At 41.3% G+C, this 23,408-nt stretch overlaps 1 protein-coding gene across 1 annotated transcript; it reads right to left on the bottom strand.

Moving 5' to 3' along the window:
- Nucleotides 1–2,135: 2,135 nt before the first annotated feature.
- Nucleotides 2,136–22,300, bottom strand: LOC308571931 (vomeronasal type-2 receptor 26-like). Its single transcript, XM_081167583.1, has 5 exons — nt 22,283–22,300; nt 6,873–7,733; nt 6,133–6,360; nt 4,909–5,035; nt 2,136–3,072 (listed from the first exon to the last, which is right to left on the bottom strand). Exons 1-5 carry the CDS (start codon nt 22,283–22,285, stop codon nt 2,171–2,173), a joined length of 2,121 nt encoding a protein of 706 aa, XP_081023709.1. The 5' UTR covers nt 22,286–22,300; the 3' UTR covers nt 2,136–2,170.
- Nucleotides 22,301–23,408: the final 1,108 nt, after the last annotated feature.

Raw genomic sequence — 23,408 nt, 5'->3', positions numbered from 1 at the left:
GATAAGATTAAAATAGATGAAGGTAATGTAATGACAGAATATTATGAAATATGGAAAGGATTTGCTGCGACAATTAACAACTAGGATACAAAAAAAGGGAGGAGGAGGAGGTCAAAGAAAGAAGGTAATGACAGTTAAGGATTTGAGAATATTGGATTTGTTTTTTAAATGTTTGGGGTATATTTTTGTCTTTTGATCGTGTTGTGTTATTTTTGGATTTTGATTAATTTGTATTGTTTGATGTGGTTTGTTTTTTCTTGGTTTTTTCTTTCTTTTTTCTACCTTGTTTTCTTTTGTAATTCTAAAAAAATTTCAATAAATATCATTTAAAATAAAGAAAAGGTTGATGGTGAAATATGACTGTTAGCAGAACAGAACAATAATTCATAAATGAGTACTCGTATATTCCAATATGCTGAAAGCTGTAAGACAAGTTTGATCATTCAGAATTAAGGACAGATAAAGATTTCCTTGCATATATTTTGACAAGAATTGCTTTGAGTCTTCTTGTCAGCACATGCTACAAGAGAATAATGTATGTGTAAACGTATGGTTGTTTTCCTCAAAGCAAATAAGTCAATTTTACAAATGGATTTTCAACAATGGGAATTTGGACTCTAGAAAAAATTATAAAAGGCACTTCCGGGTTAGCGCCATCGGCGAATGGCGGATTTCCTCCGATCGGAGGAACTGGCTCCGTGGAAACTGGGTCTTCCCGCCGCGGCGAAGGTGGGGACCCGCTAGAAATCCCAGGCGGAGGAAGCCTGGGAATGTGGGGTTCGGCAGGGCACCAGGAGTGCCTCCCCTACTCACAGGGAACCCCATTTCGGGGTTCCGGAGTGAAGTGGGGTGAGAGGCGCGGTGCTGCGAATTGATTGCTACTTTCACGGAGTGAAGCCGCACAGCCATTGCCGGAGAGCGCTGACTTTTTCCTGTGGACAATTGGATTTAAAACAAGTACCCGTGAGTAGAAACGGAAAATTGGATCAAGAAATATCTTAATTTGGCACCAAAGCGGGAAGGTTCAAACAGGAAGTCCGCCTTCCGCTTTTTCTATATAGACTGAAGCAAAAACCTTGTAAGCTAAAGTCTGGAAAGTCATTTAAAAAGTCTAAATTTCCTTCATTTATAACCACTAAAACCCCCTTGGAAGCAGGAGAAATGGGGGGGGGGACTTTGTTTAAGCCTGCAGGAGAGGGAGTGAAGAAAGATAAGTTTCCACCGTCTCAAACCTGGGAACGGGGTGTCAGAGACAGAAATTGTTGGAGAGGTTCACTGATTGTGAATGGAATACTTTGACAGATAGCTAAAGAAGAGAAATAAACTGATTCCAATGTTGCCTTTTGCATTCTAAAGAAACAAAATATCTGAAAAATGAAAGTAATTTTCCTTTGTTGGACTTGCCTTAAAAAGATGGATACAAATAGAAACTGTCTCCTCTAGAGGGAGCTTGTTAAATTGTTGCTGCAGTCTACTTGAGGACTCTACAGCTGTGAGATTAAGATCGTGGGACCAGTCCTTTTGACCTTGAATAAAAATGAGCTGGGAGGAAGTTTTGGTGCTTGCTTTATGCAAGACAACTGCTTTGTTGGAACAGATGCATGAGAAGATGGATTTGATGAATGAGAAAACGGATTTGATGACTGTTGTGCTCAATAACTGTGGACAAACAGGGAATATTGATACAGAAACCATTCAGGGACCAACTCAGGAACCTGTATTGATTGGGCAAGTGCAGAGGATAATGGAGGAGGTTGCGGTTGCATCTCAAATAATACAAATGGAGAGATCCGAGGCCCTGCAGGAGCATAAGCCGCTGCTTTTGAAGATTGAAGTTGGAGTGGGCCAGGGGGAGTCTGGAGCTGAGGAGGTTCTTAACTTGACTTGACTTGACTTCGGAGGGACTTTGAAATATGCTCTTAAATATTTTTTGGATTACATTGATGACTGTGGGGAGTGGGACTGTGGGGAATGGGCTGGTTTCATGAAGGGAGATGGAGATAATTTTGGGCTGGAACCTTTTTTTTCTTTCCTGTAATTCTGAAACTTTTAATAAATATTATTTTAAATATATATATATAAAAGGCAGCAGCTGAACTTATATTTTCAAATATTCTACTGTTTACAGAGAAAAGCACGAAAGACAGCAAAGGGCAGGTTTATTATTTCTTTAATTTTTCTTCCTTATTAGCTGTTCCCTATTGTTCAGCTCAGGCCTCAGAATGATTATGTAACATTTGGGGAAGAAGATGCAACCCAGCAACCCACCACCAGAGGCTAAGATGGAGAAGATCTCCACAGCTACCATGTATTTTCCCTTGGTGCTCAGGTAGGAAGGAATAAAGGACAGCCAAACACTGCAGAAGACCAACATGCTGAAAGTGATAAACTTGGCTTCGTTGAAACTGTCCGGTAACTTCCTGGCGAGGAAAGCCACAGCAAAACTTACAGTGGCCAGGCAGCTCATGTAGATGAGGACACAGTAAAACATTGTTACAGACCCTTCATTACATTCTAGTATAATTTCTTCTGTCATTGAGTGCATGTCCACATCTGGGTATGGGGGAGAGGTTGCCAGCCACACAGTGCATATGCCTGCTTGAACAATGGAACAGGAAAGGAGAATGGAGTGGCCTAGTCCTTTGCCCACCCATTTCCTCATCCTGGATTCTGGTTTTGTAGCCATGAAGGCCAAAACCACTGTGAAGGTTTTTGCTAGGACACAAGAAACAGCGGTTGAGAAGATAATGCCAAAAGCTGTTTGTCGGAAGAGGCATGTCACCTTCTCAGGTCGGCCAATGAAGAGCAATGCACAAAGGAAGCAGAGCAGTAGAGAGATGAGAAGAGCGTAGGTGAGGTTTCGGTTGTTTGCAATGACAATGGGTGTGTCATGGTGTTTCATAAATATACCTAGTACCAGAACTGTGATCAGGGAAAGGAAAAGAGAGAAACAGGCTAAACTGATGCCCAAAGGTTCTTCATAAGACAAGAAGCTGATATCCTTGGGTAGACAGGCATCACGGTATTTGCTTGGATAGTCTTTGTCTGGGCATTTATTACAGTCATTCATATCTGGGGGGAAACAAATATATTAGGTCTTACATTTCAATTTGGTGAAATGTTTACTTTCTGTCTGAGAAGAAAAGAGCTCTGTTTAAATCAAAGGACATGTTGAGTACTGTTTTATGCTATGCAATGTAGTATTGTTGTAATCTAAGCTTTCTCTATGCCATGGATATGCCACTAAACCACATGAGACCGTGTGGGGAAAAGTACAGTGGTACCTCGGGTTACATACGCTTCAGGTTACATACACTTCAGGTCACAGACTCCGCTAACCCAGAAATAATGCCTCGCGTTAAGAACTTTGATTCAGGATGAGAACAGAAATCACGCGGCGGCGCAGTGGCAGTGGGAGGACCCACATGAGACAGTGAGGGGAAAAGTAGTCCAAAGTGTTTCTTTCTGCACAGAAGGTTCAGCTGGGAATAACTCCCTAAAACAGCTAAATGTCATACAAAGAGTTTCACACAGTTTTATACATTTGGCACAAATTCCAAACATTCCATTAAGTTTAAATTTCCTATCCAATTGAAATGCTTTGTTTCCCTCACCCTATTTCTCTTAAGGAACTCTTAAGGAACTTTGTTGTCTCCTTATGATTGGTCCAAATTACAGTTTAAACAATTGAGCTTTCTCGTGCTCTGCTAAACTTTTATTGCAGGATTAGATTTCACTTTAGTATTGTCCAGTGGTACCTTGGGTTACATACGCTTCAGGTTACATACACTTCAGGTTACAGACACCGCTAACCCAGAAATAGTGCTTCAGGTTAAGAACTTTGCTTCAGGATGAGAACAAAAATGTTCCTGCGGCGTGGCAGCAGCAGGAGGCCCTATTAGCTAAAGGTTTGCTTCTGGTTAAGTACTGACCTCCGGAACGAATTAAGTACTTAACCCGAGGTACCACTGTATTTCACTCTAGTTACCGAGAATAGTCTGAGCACAGTCTTAGCTTGCTCAGTATGTCAAAACCTTATATGGTTCTCTGTACAGTAGTACTTCAGGTTATAGATGCTTCAGGTTACAGACTCCGCTAACCCAGAAGTAGTAGCTGAGGTTAAGAACTTTGCTTCAGGATGAGAACAGAAATCGCACAGCACCGGCAGCACAGCAGCAGCGGGAGGCTAAAGTGGTACCTCAGGTTAAGAACAGTTTCAGGTTAAGAACGGACCTCAAAAATGAATTAAGTTCTTAACCCAAGGTCCATTGTATTTAATTACTACAGTATTCTTGAATTTAATTGGTTCAGGGCTATGTGGTCCTGTAAGTGCCACAGCCAGGGCTGTTGCCATCTGAATGTTTATTCACACTAGCCTGGGTGCAGCCTGTGTAAGTCAGAAGGAGTGGCAAGGCCCCCTCTAGATATGCTCAGGACGCAAGGTAGAAATGTGCAAAGAAGCATGCTTGGCAAATCACATCATGGTAAACTCTCATCAGGAAATCAATGTCCCCACTGTGGAAGGACGTGTGGATCCAGAATTGGCCTCCACAGTCACTTACAGACTCATTGTTAAAACCGTGTTTAGGGAAGACAATCTTACTCGGCTATGAGTGATAGAGGAAGAAGAAGAAGAAGAAGAAGAAGAAGAAGAAGAAGAAGAAGAAGAAGAAGAAGAAGAAGAAGAAGAAGAAATGTTTTGAACCACATACCATCCAACTACTCTCAGTGCATGGTCATTTCCATTTGATTGGCATATTTAGACTATCTTAAAGGCAATGATCACAAAGAGGCAGGATCACGCACGCACGCACACACTATTTTGAAAAGTAAACTCAACTGTCCTTACAACACCTTTCAATTATTACTTTTGAGTCTGGATCTATTTAATCTATTTATTTTCCCTACCATACTGGTTTGCAATCTTCCCCTCTGCACATGGGATGCAATCGTAGCAGCAAGGTGGCTGTCCCTCCTTCACTTTCTTGCTGGATCCTGGAAGACATCTCTCAGTACAGAGAGAAAGAGGCCAAGTCTATTCCATAAATGAAAGTGCAGAAGGATCAGCAAGAGAACAATGAGTTTGGAAATCTTCATGTTCCTGGGCCCCTCTCTATGTTACTAAACTGAGTCAGCATTTCAGCAATATGTAGAATGGCTATTTTTTTTTTAGTAGTAGAAATGTTTGAAGTACAGTGGTACCTCGCAAGACGAATGCCTCGCAAGACGAAAAACGCGCAAGACGGAAGAGTTTTCCGTTTTTTGAGTCATTCCGCAAGACGAATTTCCCTATGGGCTTGCTTCGCAAGACAAAACGTCTTTCGAGTTCTTGCGAGTTTGTTTCCTTTTTCTTAAAGCCGCTAAGCCGTTAATAGCCGCTAAGCCGCTAAGCCATTAATAGCTGCTAAACCGCTAATAGCCATGCTTCACAAGACGTAAAAACCGCAAGATGAAGAGACTCGCGGAACGGATTAATTTCGTCTTGCGAGGCACCACTGTAATTTGATACCCCTCTATTGTTCTTGTATGTGAAGGTATTGTTCCCCACCTGTTAGCCAGAAAGGTGAAATCTTGGGGCTTATCTATCCTCTTTTCTTCAGTATTTTATAATTGTTAAGAAATATTTATAAAATATTAATAATATAATATAACATATTTATAAATATAATAAAATAAAATATTTGCCTTTATTCCGTTAGTGACTTCTAGCAGTAAGCTTTTGGCTCTTAATCTACTTGGATGAAGAAGAAGAGGAGGAGGAGGAGGAGTTTTAATTTGATATCCCACTTTATCACTACCCTAAGGAGTCACAAAGTGGCTAACAATCTCCTTTCCCTTCCTCCCCCACAACAAACACTCTGTGAGGTGAGTGAGGCTGAGAGACTTCAGAGAAGTGTGACTAGCCCAAGGTCACCCAGCAACTTTATGTGAAAGAGCGGGGATGCAAACCCGGTTCACCAGATTACGAGTCTACCGCTCTTAACCACTACACCACACTGGCTCTCTGTATGCATTGGTTATGTTCTACACAGGAACATGCAGTTTCAAAGACAGTGAATAGACATGCAGGTGTATGATCATTGCTTAGGTAATATTGAATTTCTTTGGAATTATCTAATAATGTGGTCCTACCTGATTAAACCAACTGTGCCATGTTATGGCATCTTCATCAAGGATGAATGATTGGTCTCCAGAAGTTTGCGGATCTATCCTCCCAACGCTCACTCTGTGCAAACTTTGGTTGGAGAATATAATCCAATTGACAATATCTAAGCTAGATACCACCTCTCCATTCCGGTTGATGAAGACCACATCTCCGGCCGTATTATTAAATGAGATACTTCTCAGAAAGTGATGGAGCTAGATAGAAAGGAGAAAAGGCAATTGTTTGGAAAAGGCAGGGTGGAGCATTTCCCCCCCTCTTCCTGTAGGAAAAACCTACAGCAATTGGTGGGGGTGATTCAGTCAAGTGTTAGTGGATTCAGGTCCAAGCATGGAGAGACCATCAATTTTCTCTCTTCCACATCCCTCTCTCTCCCTCTCCATTTTTTTACAACCTTTCTTTATCTACCCTCCCCACACCTCTTTTCCTCTGTCCCTCTTCATCTCTGGAGACGCCACAGTGGTGTGCAACCACTTGCTCTGAGGGAGGATTTTGTGTATATGGGATAGAGAGAATGCTGAACATCTCTCTCGACCATTACTGACGCTTCATACCTGTGAATGCAGTAACATATCAGTGGTCTGCAACTTCTTTCATAAAAGCGCTTTTTCATGTCTGAGATGAATGAGCAAGATGACAACACTTTGGAAACCCATACCTTGTGGGAGAATAACAGGCCTCTTCAAGTTGAGGATGTTTAGCCTATTACCTGCCAAAACTGTGGATTCGGATTCTTCCCTCTCCCTCTGTAAGCCATTCCTCTGTGCCTGAGTCCGGATGTGGACATGACATGTAAAGCATGGGACATGGCATATACAGCATTGTGGATACTGTAACTGTGGCCTGTCATGCTCATTTCAAAAAATGATCCAGGAAGGTTCTCCAGCTTCTCTTCTCCAGTGCAAATATTCCCCTCCACCTTGTCTGAAGTGATATCTGGGAATACACATCCAAAAGCCTCTTGCCAGAAGTCCCTGATAAAACCGTCCCCATCTGTGCTGGAAGGGTTTCTGTGCACAACATACTGATGAAATCCTGGTGGGTTTCTGAAGTGAATTTCAAAGGATATAGCACCATTGAATACTCCTGAATCCCAATTCCTTTGATAGACAAATGAAGTGAACTCAACCTGGGCTGTTATTATCCATACTTTACTTTTTATATTGTATGTCATGTCATCATGTTCTGATAGGTATGGAAGAAATCTCATAGTTGCCATGGAATAAGATTCTCCATAGACAACTATTACATTAACTGTACTGCTAAAAATTTTATGATTTATACTTGCCCCCTGTTGTAGCATGCCATCTATTTCAGAAATAAAACTTAAAGTGGGGACTTTTTCCAGGAATGCAAAGCAGACACCACTCTTGGTAAATATTGGAGAGATGGTTTGCAGAAATCTTTCTCCATTCTCATTGTCCATTGCAGCGACTCCAATCCATGTCCACCTGAAATGCAGAAGCAAAGAGAGAATTCCCTCATACTGAAGGGCTTCTGAGGCTGCCATCTGGTAGAAGGGAAGCCCTGGGCTTTTATCATTCATCACCGGAGCAGAGCCATAAATGAGCTAAAAAGTAAATGGAAGAAGAGAAGAGACAAAGTAGATTCCTTTCGCAGTATTCATATAAATTATGTTAGTCAAATATGCCCTTTGCTAATGATTCAGGGTTTGTTTGCCTCTCTCTCAGTTTTACAAAAGACACACATGCAGATGAGCTGAAAACTGGGATCATCTCCCTTTTCTCATTTTTCAACCTTTGATTTGATGACTGGAAAGGGAACTGTGTCTGTTTTTTATTATTTTTATGAATCTTTTTAACACATTGCTGTCTGGAGCAGGGCATTGTGTCTACTTCACTTAAAAACAAACTTTTTTATGTCATTGCAAAATTTGGCAGGGTCTTGTACAATGGATAAAACTGGATGGGGGAACATACCATGCCCCAAACAGCAGATTTCCTGGACATTATCTGGCTTTGTCAGAATTGCAACTTGGGTTAGATGCACATTTCTTCTCTGCAGCTTCGTCTTTCTTCTTCATGATGCACATGCCGCATCACACAGCAAAACTGTCCTGATTCTTCTCAGACTTTATTTATGAGCATTTATTTCACTTGCGAATCAGCTGCTAACTACTATCATTTTCCTCCTGCAGAACTGGTTTCTATCTGCAATTTCCCATAACCTCTCTGTGTCTTTCATAATGTCGGGTGTGCTAAAGAGGAATAGAATAGGCTCCTACCTGTAAGGTTTTTGTAGCTGTAAGCATTTCCCCTACTTTCCTAGCAGCTTATTTGACATGCCCTCCTGCACTAATTTTTCCATTGGCACCTAAGATCTTATTGATTTTATCCTGTAAGCAATTCCCCCTTTCCATCAGCAACTCATTTCAGATACCCTCCTAATTCAGTAGAAAATGATGCAATATGTTAAAATGTTGGTGAGAGAGAAGCCCACTCTCCCATCATTGGCCTTTGGTATATACTATAAGTGATCTAAATGTGTGTGTGTGTAAGACAGGGGAAAGTTACATATTTTTTCAGGTATTGCAAACTTTCACTTTATTCAGGTTTGTCTGTCTGTTTGTTTGTTTGCTTATATTACAATTATGTACCACCTTTATTTTCAAAGGAACTCAAGGTGGTGTACATGGTTGTCCTTCAATTTCATCTTCACCCTGAACTGATGCCGAGGACCTTCCCTCTTCTCTATGCAATCTAATAGAGGTATTGTACATAGGTTTCCTACCTGTGGAATCTTATAGATATCCAAAACAGTGGCCACATAAAAGGAGATTTTGGAATCCAGTCCCCCAATGACCCCAGTCAGATTATTTTCGACATCACATATATAGTTAGGGACAAATTTCTTCACCATGGATAAAAGCAGCAGTGTGGCAAAATATGTGCTCCTTGCACTGATATAGCTGTCATATAAGTGGAAGCCCAAGGTGATATTGGGTAGGATGTGGGGGTCTTCGTTGATCTGCTTGACTGCAAATGCCAAGGCCACGATGTGCTGGTAACCCTTAGGCACCACCCTAAAATGAGAGTTGCAAACTGTATCAGCAGAAACTTCAACAGATCTTTCCTTTTACACAATAGTTAATCATACTGAGTTCAGGGGGGTTTACACTCTGCGCATTCTACTGTTGAATAGATCTTATCAGTAGAAAGTTATTCCTGATGTTTAGTTGAAATTTCCTTTCTTGTAACTTGAATACCCTGATTTGGAGCAAGAGAAATCAAGTGTGTTCCATCATCCTGGTGACAGCCCTTGGGATATTTGAAAATGGCTATCATTCCTCCCCTCCGTCTCATCTTAGATAAACATACTAAACCCCCTCATCCATTCTTCATAAGGCTTGGTTTCCAGACCATCTTTGTTGCCCTCCTCTGCATATGTTTCAGCTTGCTAATACGTATCCAGAACTGGATACAGGACTCCAGGTGACCAAGGCAGATTACAGCAGTACTATTGCTTTCTTTGATCAGGACACTATACTTCTGTTGATGTAGATCCCTTGAACCTTTCCACATGAACTACTACTAAGTGTTCCTCATCTTAGATTTGTGCATTTGTCCCTATTGGAATTCATGTTGTTACTTTTGTCCCAAATTTCTAATTGTTTAAGGTTTATAGTATCTAGAGCAGGGGTTGCGAATGTGGGGCTCATGATACGTCTTCCCTTATATGTCTGAGGTCTTTTTCTGACACTTACAAAGTCTCTGGTCTCTCTGGTCTCTCTCTTCAGTGACTTCATTTTCATGAGTCAGTGATGGTCGCTGGAATTCACTAAATTCTATACTTCATAATAAGTACCTTTCAGTGCTGAAACAAACTTTCGTCTAAGTTAAGAAAATGAAAGCATCAGAACCTTCAGTTTCAGAGCAGGTTTTTAAAAATTTGTTCTTACTCACACTCTCATAGTTCAGATAAAGTCTATCAAATTTGCTGTTCAAAAGGCCTCTCCCAGACACACAAACGTGCATATATTTCAATACATTTATATTCATTTCTCTATCCAGAAATGGAATTTCTCCTGTATTCTCTTAATTCAGACGAGATTCCTTCCAGTTTTTTGCCCCAGCATAAGTCCCATTCATATCTAAAGTGGATTTCCCCAGGTAAAAGTGTAAACATTTGCTGCCTGACTCATTATTCTGAGGCTGCAACTCTAGGTTTGATCATTCCGTGGATGTAATAAATGAGTGGCTTAGTTCTTACACAAGCTCTTCAGGCAGCGCTGGTGGGGGTTCCTCAGTGAATGTTGCTGGAGAGGCGAGGAAGCCACCATGGGAAACAATGCCACCAATGAGGAAGTCTCCTGGCTGATGATATGTGTGAAGTGGGTGGTGTGGACCTTGGAGGATGCATTTCGCTATGTGTGCCAGACATACATTGTAAGAAATCACTTCCAGCAGCAAGAACACTAAAACCACCATTCTCAATACAAAGGCAACTGTCTGTTCTACATGGAACCCATGATTTCTCTGGGAATATTATAATTAGCTTCTCCAAAATAAAAATTGTCTCATTTGAATGGTAGTTAAGTTTCCTGAGACGATGCAATCTGGCAGGATGTAAGATCAGACTTGTGGATCCCAGACCCTATTTAAATTATTCTGGATAATGTTAGTATCCTTTCCGTTACTTTCGCAAGTGGCCCCTGAAAGTCCAGAGGGATTTTTGAGCAGCAGCAGATTTAATTATAGCCCTGTTGATAACCAAGCTGGAATTTAGTTATTTATTCAATGCTTGTGAACCCCTGTGGAATTGCTGAAGAAAATGTGTTTGTCACATATTCAGAACTATTGTGTTAAATTCCCTTTCAGTGGATAATAAGGGGCCCGTGGTGTATTGGTGAAGTTAGAAGTTCATAATAGAAGACCTTGTAAACAATGAGGTCTCCAACATGTAGTACGGTGTTTTCAGCATCTTGAATTTTGACTGAGTGGACCTGGATCCATATCACCCATGTGGCAATGACCCCTCACCACTTTTCTAGGGGGGACTGTTGTGTTCCCTCACTCTGAGCCTCCTTCCCCTATGGCCTAGGCACACAAATTTGCTGGCCTTCAGAGGGGAATTCTCCTTGGCTAGTGGATATCAAAGGGGAGGGGTCTTTCCAACCCAAAAGGCACCATCAATGGGCCCTTCAGTGGTGCCTCCTGGAGCGCCATGCCTTGCTGGCTGTGGCTATTGGCTGCTGCCTTGTCTGGCCTGGCAGTGAGCTTTAAAAGGGTGGTTGCAGGAGGCTCTCACAGCATGGCTGGGTGAAGAGCGACAACCTCCCACCCTTTTTACTTCCATTCACAATTCAGGTCAATTAATTTTCGTGCTTGTAAAATGTATTTTCCTTTTCAGGTCATGATCTAACATAGCTTTTCTTGCTAAGTGTCATTCCATTTAACCACTTCATTTTTCTTCTTCCTGCTGACCTTGTTGTGGTTTCTAACAATTGCCATATTTGGAGATGGGGAGGAATTTGCCTGTAGACAAATTGGCCATAGGTTTTGCCTTCATTGTAGCAAAACTTCAAAACTTTTGGTGGTTAAGCCATTGGGTGTAACCCCAGTCTTCAAGCATTGGTTGAAGTAGCGCCCCACCAAGTACCGAATGAGCGATGTATTCTGGGTACCCCATTAGCTCTACCTGCACCCAAAATTACCTTATACAATCAGGAGAGGGAAAAACCTCTCCTTATTCATTTCTCCTTATTCACTTCTCCTATATACTTTTCCCACCATATGTAAATGCATTGAAACAGTGAATTAAATAACTGACCATTCTGAGACAGGCAAAATCAGCTGCTAGAGGTGGCTACGTCATGCTGACTAATGGTGGGGATGGCCCTGAGAGGAAACCTGCACAGAAAGCCTTCTTGAAAGGCTTCTGATTGCAGTCTTTACCTCCTTCTTCTTCAAAGCATAAATGGCTGGGTTTTGCAAGGGGGTGACACAGATATGGAAGACAGAAAACACTTTATCGATCATGAACTGGGCTGATGGAGGCAGGTAATTAAACAAACAGAGCCTAAAGACATGGTGACCACAATGAGGTGAGAGGTGCATGTGGAGGCAGCCTTGGTGGTCCCTTCAGAGGGACCCTGGGAGCAGATTGTTTAGAGAATGAATCCATATGAGATGAGCAGGCCAATAAAAGAAACTAGTGACAAAATTCCACTGTTGGTGACCATCATGACCTCCAGGGGATTTGTGTCAATGCAAGCCAACTTGATGACTCTGGAGAGGTTGAGTTGGTGCCCCATGCCCTCCTGTATGACTCCTTTTATAGTGGCTTATGTAAACCCTCTCCTAATTCTGTCAGCCTATGTCAGCTGGTACCGTAGGGAGAAAGAGGATTCTTGAAATCTCTCAGACCCCACAGTTCATCCACACCCAGGTGAGGGGGTCAAGATTCACAAAGTTGCTGAGTCTGACTTTCCTGCTTTTTGGTGAAGTTTAATTGTGTCCAAATACATTCAGTGATGCTGATGTCTCTGGCTTCATCTGCAAACTTATGCATTTTATTTTTTAAATATGTATTCTGCTTCACTTCGGCTAGGGCAGGGGTTGGGGATGTGTGGCACTCCAGATGTTGATGGATTCCAAAGCCCACCAACCTCAGTCAGTATGGAAAATGGTCAGCAATGATGAGGGTTGGAGTCTAGCAATATCTGGAGTCTAGCAATATCTGCTCTAGGGGGATTGAAAGCATATAACAAGAAAAGAAATAATATGTTTTACTGTGTTTCTATATCTGCTGCAAGCCGTCCATAGTGGCTGGGGAAACGCAGCCAGATGGGTGGGCTGTAAATAATAAAATTATTACTATCAGTATCATTATTAGTCCTACTTCCTTCCATTCCTTTCTCCACCTGAATACCTGGACATTCTGCAGGGGGGGGGGCATAATCTTACAGACACTCATTAACAAGCATAGTTAGCTTTCTGTATAACAGTACAGATGTCTACTCAAAAATAAGTGTTTTAAGATTTAATGGGCCTTACTCCCAGATAAGTGAGTACAAGCTGGCAATGTAGGCTCTGGTTTATGGTAGAAATTAAGAGAAAGCAGTGGCTTTGTGCCCTTAAGAGCTGTATAACAGGAAGTATAATTTAGAGGTTAAGCCTGGATTCTAGAAAGCTGAAGTCCGTTATGGGAATACACATACAACCTTAAGTCTCTCTGTCCTCTTTGATTCCACTTTCAATCTGATTAAGCTCTGGTTTACTTGTATTCTCAATTCATCATGGTTAGGTCTAATCAATTTTATCTACTCATCAAACATTTGCTGAAGGATGCCAACAGTCAGTGGAAAGTCCAACAATATACTTGCCACAAATATAATACATATTTGTATTAAGAATATAGCGTTCTGATCCATCACTTGTGTTGTGGCTTTGTCGTATGCTTTGCCCAGTGAACTGTGCATGGTTCTTTGTTGCCATCTTTTCCAAGCACCAGGGCAGAAATCATTCATACTTTCTTTTCTAGTTCTATGAATTTCACCAAGGAGACATGATTCAGACAAAATCTTGGGGGGAGGGAACCCAATTCAATGGGGGTATATTATTTAACAGTACATTGATAATCTATAGAACTCACTGCCATAGGAAACAATTTTGGAGACAGTGCATTTGCTTTTGGATATGGCTTGAAGGTTTAATCTCACTGTAAACAAGTGGTACAGTGACAATAAAGTATTTCTATTTCCCACAGGAATCTGATTGGTCAGTGTGAGTACAGGCTGCCGTACAAGATGGGCCATTGACCTGACTCAAGAGGATCATCTTACATTTCTACGATCTTGAGTATGGATAGTTGATGATGAACTCTAACGGTGAGCAGTAGAGAACAATAGACCATAAATGAATACTCAAATATTCCAGGGCTGCCATAGTACAGTTTCACATTATGCTGAAAGCTGTGAGAATTAAGGCTAGATACAGATTTCCTTACATGTATATTTTGACAAGAATTGCTCTGAGTCTTCTTGTCAACACATGTTGCAACAGAATAATGTATTTGTAAATGTATGATTGTTTTCCTCAAAGCAAATGAGTCAATTTTACAAAGGAAATTTCAACTACGGGAATTTGGAAAAATTAGAAAAAAATTATAAAAGGGAGCAGGTGAACTTATATTTCCAACTATTCTACTGTAAACACAGAGAAAAACACAAAATACAGCAGGTGACAGGTTTCTCATTTCTTTAATTTTTCCTCCTTATTAGCTGTTCCCTATTGTTCAGCTCGGGCCTCAGAATGATTATGTAACATTTGGGGAAGAAGATGCAACCCAGCAACCCACCACCGGAGGCTAAGATGGAGAAGATCTCCACAGCTATCATATCTTTTCCCTTGGTGCTCAGGTAGGAGGGAATAAAGGACAGCCAAACAGTGCAGAAGACCAACATGCTGAAAGTGATAAACTTGGCTTCGTTGAAACTGTCTGGTAACTTCCTGGCAAGGAAAGCCACAGCAAAACTTACAGTGGCCAGGCAGCTCATGTAGATGAGGACACAGTAAAACATGGCCACAGACCCTTCATTACATTCTAGTATCATTTGTTCTGTCATTGAATGCATGTCTACATCAGGGTATGGGGGAGAGGTTGCCAGCCACACAGTACATATCCCTGCTTGAACTATGGAGCAGGAAAGGAGAATGGAGTGGCCTAGTCCTTTCCCCACCCATTTCCTCATCCTGGATTCTGGTTTTGTAGCCATGAAGGCCAAAACCACCATGAAGGTTTTTGCCAGGACACAAGAAACAGCAGTTGAGAAGATGATACCCAAACCTGTTTGCAGGAGGAGGCACGTCACCTTCTCAGGTCGGCCAATGAAGAGCAAAGCACAAAGGAAGCAGAGCAGGAGAGAGATGAGGAGAGTGTAGGTGAGGTTTCGGTTGTTTGCAATGACAATGGGTGTGTTGTGGTGTTTCATAAATATACCTAGTACCAGAACTGTGATCAGGGAAAGGAAAAGAGAGAAACATGCCAAACTGATGCCCAAAGGTTCTTCGTAAGACAAGAAGCTTATATCCTTGGGTAGACATGCATCCCGGTTTCTGCTTGGATAGTCTTTGTCTGGGCATTTATAACAGTCATTCATATCTGGGGGGGGGGGGAGAAATTAGCTCATATCATGTCAACTTTCTGAAATGTTTACTTTCTGTCTGAGAAGAAAAGGGCTCTCTTTAAATCAAAACACATATCTAGTACTGTCTGGTGCTCCACAAAGTGCTATTACTGATTTTAATTGGTTCAGAGCTGTGTGGTGCCAAAGGCAGAGCCACTAACATATAAATGTTTATTCACACTATCCTTGATGCAGCCTGTGTAAGTCAGAAGGAGTAACAAGGCCCCCTCTAGATATGATTTGAACCACATACCATCCAATTACTCTCAATGCATAGTCATTGTCATTTGATTGGCATATTTAAACTACAGTGGTACCTCAGGTTAAGTACTTAATTCGTTCCTGAGGTCCGTTCTTAACCTGAAACTGTTCTTATAAAAATTTTTTTTATTGCGTTTCTTTCCATAGGTTAACAGATTTGTTTACATAGCAACATGCAAGAAACATTTTTTGTATATGAAGAAAAATAAAAAAAGAAGAAAAAGTTAAGAAACTTTCATAACGTCCTTCGACAGTTCACTTTTGGACCTCCTCACATCCTCTCAGCATTGCATTCATTATTCTAGCCAGTTCAGCAATTTGTTATCTTGTTTCCCATCTTATTATACCTTTAAATTTATTATGTTACCAAGTTCGAAAATTTGTAATTTAGTTTTAACACTCTTAATAAACATAATATTTTGTTTCTAATTTGTCTCGTTTTTTTTTCCATCAATACTTACTTTATCATTTACTTAAATAAATTGCAGAAGCATAACGTTTCTTAATCGTGCACAATCTTAACATTCAAACAACTTATAATATTTTTGCAAATAGTCCTTAAATTTTTTCCAATCCTCCTCCATTGTTTCTTCGCTCAGATCTCGAATTCTGCCAGTCATTTCTGCCAACTCCATATAGTCCATCAGCTGCGTCTGCCAGTCCTCCAGTGTGGGTAAATCTGGTGTCTTCCAGAACTTTGCAATAAGAATCCTAGCTGCTGTGGTTGCATACATAAACAAGGTTCTGTCCTTCTTTGGCACCTTCCGGTCCACCATGCCCAGAAGAAAGGCCTCTGGTTTCTTAGAAAAGGTATATCTGAATACCTTTTTCAGCTCATTATGTATCATTTCCCAAAAGGCCTTTACTTTCGGGCAGGTCCACCAGAGGTGAAAGAATGTCCCTTCTGCCTCCTTGCATTTCCAACACTTATTATCAGAAAGATGATATATTTTAGCCAACTTGACTGGGGTCATGTACCACCGGTATACCATTTTCATAATGTTCTCTTTCAAGGCACTACATGCGGTGAATTTCATACCGGTGTTCCATAACCTTTCCCAGTCCTCAGACATAATGTTGTGTCCTACATCCTGTGCCCATTTTATCATAGCAGATTTAACTGTCTCATCCTGTGTGTTCCATTTAAGCAGCAAGTCATACATCCTCGAAAGTACCTTAGTCTTTGGTTCTAGTAACTCCGTCTCCAGTTTCGATTTCTCCACCTGGAAACCCACTTTTTTATCCATTTTAAATACCTCTTGAATTTGAGCATAATGTAACCAATCTCGCACCTTATTTTTTAGTTTGTCCTGGCTTTGGAGCTTCCAACTATCTCCAACTCTTTCAATCAATTCCCAATATTTTGGCCAGTAGGCCTCCATATTGGGCCTTTTTTTAGAAATCTTGGCTTCCACTGGTGATAACCACCTCGGGGTCTTGCTTTCTAATAAGTCCTTATACTTCATCCAGACGGCAAAAATTGATTTTCTGACAATATGGTTTTTAAACAGTTTATGAACCTTCGCCTTGTCATACCACAAGTATGCATGCCAACCATAAACATTGTCAAACCCTTCCAGATCTAGGACATCGGTGTTTTCCAACAGAAACCAATCCTTCAGCCAGCAGAAGGCTGCAGCCTCATAGTACAACCTTAAATCCGGCAGGGCAAACCCCCCTCTTTCTTTTGAGTCAGTTAGTATTTTGAATTTAATTCGGGGCTTTTTGCCCTGCCAGACAAACTTAGAGATATCCTTCTGCCATTTTCCAAAACATTCCATTCTGTCCACGACCTGGAGGGTTTGAAATAAAAATAGCATTTTTGGCAAAACACACATCTTTATAGCTGCGATTCGGCCTGACAAGGTAAGTTTCAATCTTGACCAAATATCCAAGTCTTTTTTAATTTCCGACCAACATTTTTCATAATTATCTTTGAATAGATTTAAGTTTTTGGTGGACAAAGATACCCCCAGGTATTTCACTTTTTTAACCACACTTAGCTCTGTCTCTTTCTGGTACCCCTCTATCTCTGTAGGCGTCAAATTTTTGGCCAAAACCTTAGTTTTTTGTTTGTTTAGCTTGAATCCCGCCACCCGACCAAACTCCAAAATAAGTTCAAGAACTCTTTTTGTGCTGGATTCTGGCTCCTGTACTGTAATGACTAGGTCATCTGCAAAAGCTTTCAGTTTGTATTGTTTCGCTCCGACCACTATACCCTGCACCAACTGGTCCTCCCTGATCATATTCAGCAATACCTCCAGAACAGAAATAAATAACAGAGGGGATAAAGGGCACCCCTGTCGTGTCCCTTTTTCAATTTGGAGTTCCTCCGATACCACATTGTTCACTATCAGTTTAGCTTTTTGTTCTGAGTAGATTGCTTCTAATCCATTTTCAAACCCCCGTCCCACTCCCATCCCTTTCAAGTTCTTCTTCATAAACATCCAAGAAATGTTGTCAAATGCTTTCTCCGCATCAATAAAGATTAAAGCAGCCCTTGTGTTTCTAATTCGCAACAACTCCAATATATCAATAATGTTCCTGGTGTTGTCAGACATATGTCTACCAGGGAGAAAGCCTGCTTGGTCCTTGTGAATTACTTCATTTAGTACATTTTTAAGTCTATTTGCTAAAATGTTTGCAAATATTTTGTAATCCACATTCAGGAGTGAGATGGGACGGTAGTTCTTAAGCTGAGTCTTTTCCCTTTCTAACTTGGGAATCAATGTGATGAATGCTTCTTTCCACGTTTCCGGTGCCTTTCTCCCCTCCATGATCTGGTTACAAACCTCCAACAACGGTTGTATCAAGAAGTCCTTCAAAGTCTTATAATATTTGGAGGTAAGTCCATCCGGGCCTGGAGATTTGCCCGGCTGCATGTTCTGGATGGCTCCTTCAATTTCCTGTTGAGTTATTTTGCTGTTAAGAGTTGATCTTTTATCTTGGCTTATTTTAGGTAGTCCATTTATCCTCAAAAATTGATCTATTTCCGGTTCTTTCTGAGGCCCCTGTGCGTAAAGCTCTTTGAAGTATCTGTGGAAGCACTTTCTTATTTCTTCTGGTTTCTGAACTATTTTTCCTTGAATCTCCAAGTTTGTAACCGTATTTAACTTTTGTCTTTTTTTCAACTGCCAAGCTAGCAACTTTCCACATTTATTTGCTGATTCAAACGATCTCTGCTTCATTTGTTTAATTTTCCACTCAATCTCTTGATTGATCAGTTTCGAATATTGTGCTTGATGGAATTTGATCTCTCTTAGCACCTCTTTTGACTTCGGTTTGGTTCTCAACTTTTTCTCTCCTTCACTTATTTTCTCTAAAATTTTTTCCTTTTTTCCATTCCAAAATTTTCTCTTTATTGTATTCTGTTGTATCAGAAACCCTCTCATTACAGCTTTACTTGCATCCCAGATTGTTCTTTTCTCCACCGTAGTGTTCAAATTTATTTCAAAGTAGTCCTTTAGCGTTTTTTGGGCCTTCTTGACAATCTCTTGATCTCTTAGCAAGGTGTCATTCATTCTCCATCTGAAGGATCCAGTTGGGAAAAGTCTCAATTCCATTTTTAAGGCATTATGGTCGGAGCAGGTTTTTGGGCAGATTTCCACTTTTCTTGTTTTCGGGGCCAGCCCTCTAGATATCCAAATTTGGTCAATTCGTGTCCATGACAAGTGGGCCTCAGAGAAGAAGGTTCCTTCTTTACCCAAGGGGTTCCTTGTCCTCCAAATGTCAATCAAGTCCATATTGTCTGTCATTTCGAAAAAGGTTTTAGGGAGTCTGCCGTCTGTTGTTAAGTTTTGATTTTGGGATTTGTCCATATTTGTAGACACCACCCCATTCATATCTCCCATCACAATAATGTTAGAATAGTCCAAATAGTCCATCATTGTCTCATGCAGCTTCTTATAGAATTCTGATTTTCCATCATTTGGCGCATAAACTCCTAATACCAAAATCTTTTCCCCTTGTGTTTGAATTTCAATTGCGAGAATTCTTCCATGATCATCTTTGAATAGAAATTTTGGTGACAGGTTCTCCTTTGCATAAATTACAACGCCTCTTTTTTTAACTTTGTCTGATGAGATAAATTCTTGGCCAAGTCTTTTATTGATTAATACTTTCCTATGGAGCCTAGTCACGTGTGTTTCTTGCAGGCATATTACATCCAATTGTTCTTTTTTTAGGATATGAAATATCCTCCTTCTTTTTTCCGGAGAATTCCCGCCATTTATATTCCAACTAAGTAGCTGCAGAGACATCCTGTTCTAATTAAGATGTTCTTAGGATGAGGTGTCTTCCTTTTGCTCAGGTCCCGAGGGTGCAGGCGTTGGCTCACTTCCAGGCAGTATTGGTGCTAGTAAGACTGGAAGCCAATCCACTCCTTTTTGGAGATCTTCTCCGTGGTCGTGAAGGAACTTTTGGTTATCTTCAGGTGTTCTAATTTTAACCTTCCTTTCTTTGTAGGTGAAGGATAATCCTTGTGGAAACTCCCACCTATAGGGAATTGCGTTGTGTCTCAGCAGTTTTGCTAGTTCTGTGTAGGTGGCTCTGAGGTCCAGCAACTGTCTCGGAATATCTCTATAAATTTCCACCCTTTTGTCTTGTATTTCAATTGCTTTTTTGAAGTGAAGACCTAGGATCTTGTCTCTCTCTTCCTTTGATCTTAAAATTATCAAACAGTCTCTGGATCTGTCTTTCCTTACCAATCTTCCCAATCTGTATGCCGAGACGATCCTGAAGTCTGTATCTTCCTTTAAACCCCAGAACTTCGAGAATTCCTGTGTCAAGTATCCAATCAAGTCTCCTTGTTCGAGTTCCGGGATACCTCTCAATTTGATGTTACTCTCGCGATTTTTCAGTTCCACCATTGACAGATAAACTTGTTGTTCACCCACCTGTTTGTGCAGGGGCTTAACTTCTCCCTTTATTTCTTCAACTTCTTTTTGTAAAGCTCCCACTTTCTGGATTGCTTCTCCAGCTAATTCCCGATTTTCCGCTGTTGCTCCTTGCAAATTCTCTATGGCTTGCGTGTGCTGGGAAACTTGATCAGTCAATTTTTGAATCGAGGAAGTCGCTTTATCTATCTTCAGAGACTGGTCGTCCACCTTCTGGTTTAAACTTGATAATTGCTCCAATATTTGTTTTAATAGTGTATCTGACCCACCTGCTGCCATATCTTCCTCAGTGGCCTTCTCAGTTATTTCCCCTTGTTCCCTTTGGGTCACCAGTACAGCTGGGACCGACAATCGGCGTCCTTGGGTCAGTGTTGTTTGTACAAATTGTGCTGGTTTTCTTTCCTTTTCTTTTTCCTTGGCCTCTTTAGATTCCTTAGCTTTAGATGCTCTTGTTCTCCCTGCACCACTCATTACACATCTGTCAGTGTTCAAGGTCAGATTGTCTATTGTTCCATGGGAGAGACAAATTCAGTTATAAACAACCAGTGAAGTGGAATTCAAAACAAAAGTCAATTCCCAGGGTTTTATAATCCGAAAGCCCTGTAGGGGGAGTGCCACCAGGTTTCAAAGACAAAGAAGGAAGTAATCCGCCATTAAAGTTCCAAATTATTTCAACTCAGTAAATTCGATAATCCAACAGTCCCTTCAAAGACTCAAAATTCCCCAAAGCACCTTTTAAAGTTCAGCAAAGTTTCACAAGAGGTGCTTGCAACAGTATCACGTCCAGTCTTTTCTGCTCAAATGTATCAGTTACGCTTACAAAGTTTTTGCAACTGTTTCCGCAGTTTGACACAGTCTCCCTCTCCGGCAGCCCGACGATCTGGCTCTTTAAAAATACGACCCAAAGAAAAAAGGAGGTAGGAGAGAAGCCCCCGTCACTCCTTCTTTTAATCAATGTCCCTTTCCACCTTCAATTCAGCAGGAAAAAGAGCAGGTTTAATAGCACGAAAAAGTTAAAGCTTCCCACAGTCCCGTTTCAAGCGCTTTCCGCTTTTTAAAGCTTTGCTTTGATCTTGTCAGCAATGTCGGAAGACGGACTTCCCTTTTCTCGTCTCCCGTTTTCAGCCAAATTTAACAAATTCTTTGCCAATTTTAAACCCTTTACTCACGGGTATGTTACTTGCAGTTTGATGTTGGTTTTAGGAAGAAGGATCAGCGCTCATCTGCAACGGCCGCGCGGCTTCACTTCCGCGGAAAGAGCGATGAACTCACAGCACCGCTACCCCTCCTTCACTCCGGGTCTCCTTACGGGGTCCCTTCTGTGTTTTCGGAGCAGCTTCTGGTGCCCGCCGAGTCCCACGGCCACGGGCTCACTCTACCCGTGGTTTATCTTGATGGGTCGTCGCTATGCCGCAGCGAACGACCCTTTTCCGCGGAGCCCCTCTTCAGAGCTCGAAGAGGACCGCCATTACAGTTTCGCGCCGCCCCCGGAAGTCTCTTAACCTGAAACTGTTCTTAATCTGAAGCACCACTTTAGCTAATGGGGCCTCCTGCTGCTGCCGCGCTGCCAGAGCCCAATTTCTGTTCTTATCCTGAAGCAAAGTTCTTAACCTGAAGCACTATTTCTGGGTTAGCGGAGTGTGTAACCTGAAGCGTATGTAACCTGAGGTACCACTGAAAGGCAATGATCACAAAGAGGCAGGATAATGCATACAGTAGATTATCTATTTTGAAACGTAAAATCAGCTGTCCTTACAACACCTTTCAATTATTACTGCTGAGTCTGGATCTATTTCATCTCTTTATTTCTCTTACCATCCTGGTTTGCAATCTTCCCCTCTGCACATGGGATGCAATCGTAGCAGCAAGGTGGCTGTCCCTCCTTTACTTTCTTGCTGGATCCTGGAAGACATCTCTCAGTACAGACAGAAAGAGGCTGAGTCTATACCATAAATGAAAAAGCAGAAGATAACTCTTTTTTAAAGACTAATGTATCCATTCCTAATGCCCAGTCACTTGCTCTTTACATCTTTCCTCTCAGCTCTCTCCTTCTCTCTCTCAATCTTCACCACTTCTCCTGCTTCCTCCTCTTCCACTTATGAACTTAGAAGACTAGCTGTCTCCTGGACCTGCTGCTGTCGGTTCCCATTTTCTTGCTCTAGTATTATTATACCTCCCTTTCCCAACCAGCTCATTCCTCCACCTTTTAGCAAGAAAGGTGAAATCTTGGGGCTTATCTATTAATGCATCCTCTTTAACTCAGTTTGAAATCAGTATTTTGTAAATGTAAAGATATCCTAATTCTTATGTTTATATTGATATAGATTTCTGTTTTTACTTAAAATTCACATTGCACTCTTCCAGAGGAAAGGAAAACCCATTAGTTACTCCAACTAACCACTTATGTGCACTCTCTGACGTAAGATTGCTTCAAGGTCAAACAGATCATCCACTTCATATTTTCCTGGTCTTTCACCACGTACACCCTCTTGTGCAGGCAAAATAAATTCAGAGGCCCTGATTGGCTGGGAAAAAATCCTGCACTCCTATCTCCAGGCCTTTTCATAGAAAAACTGGTATTTGACCTAGATCAAAGCACCCATATTCACATGAAGGCTCTCTGTGTTCTGTTTTGTATCATCCTTAATAAAATATTTTCCTTTACTCATTTTGTGGCTTCTAGCAGCAAGCTTTTGGCTCTTAATCTGGTACTTGGATGCATTCGTCATGTTCTACACAGTAACTTGCAGACCCATCATTCTGCCCGGATGCTGAGGTCCAGCGCCGAGCGCCTTCTGGCGGTTCCCTCACTGCGAGAAGCAAAGCTACAGGGAACCAGGCAGAGGGCCTTCTCGGTAGTGGCGCCCGCCCTGTGGAACACCCTTCCAGCAGATGTCAAATTGATAAACAACTACCTGACATTCAGAAGACATCTTAAGGC

Source organism: Podarcis bocagei (genome assembly GCF_964188305.1).
Source record: "Podarcis bocagei genome assembly, chromosome: 13".
NCBI classification, from domain to species: domain Eukaryota; kingdom Metazoa; phylum Chordata; class Lepidosauria; order Squamata; family Lacertidae; genus Podarcis; species Podarcis bocagei.
This window is presented reverse-complemented; position numbering and strand designations above follow the sequence as displayed.

Coding starts and splice junctions, on each gene's coding strand:
- LOC308571931 (XM_081167583.1), bottom strand. Junction 6,361..6,872: donor CGAATCCACAGTTTTGGCAG/GTAATAGGCTAA, acceptor CTTTCTATCTAG/CTCCATCACTTTCTGAGAAG. Junction 5,036..6,132: donor GGCACAGTTGGTTTAATCAG/GTAGGACCACAT, acceptor TTTATGGAATAG/ACTTGGCCTCTTTCTCTCTG.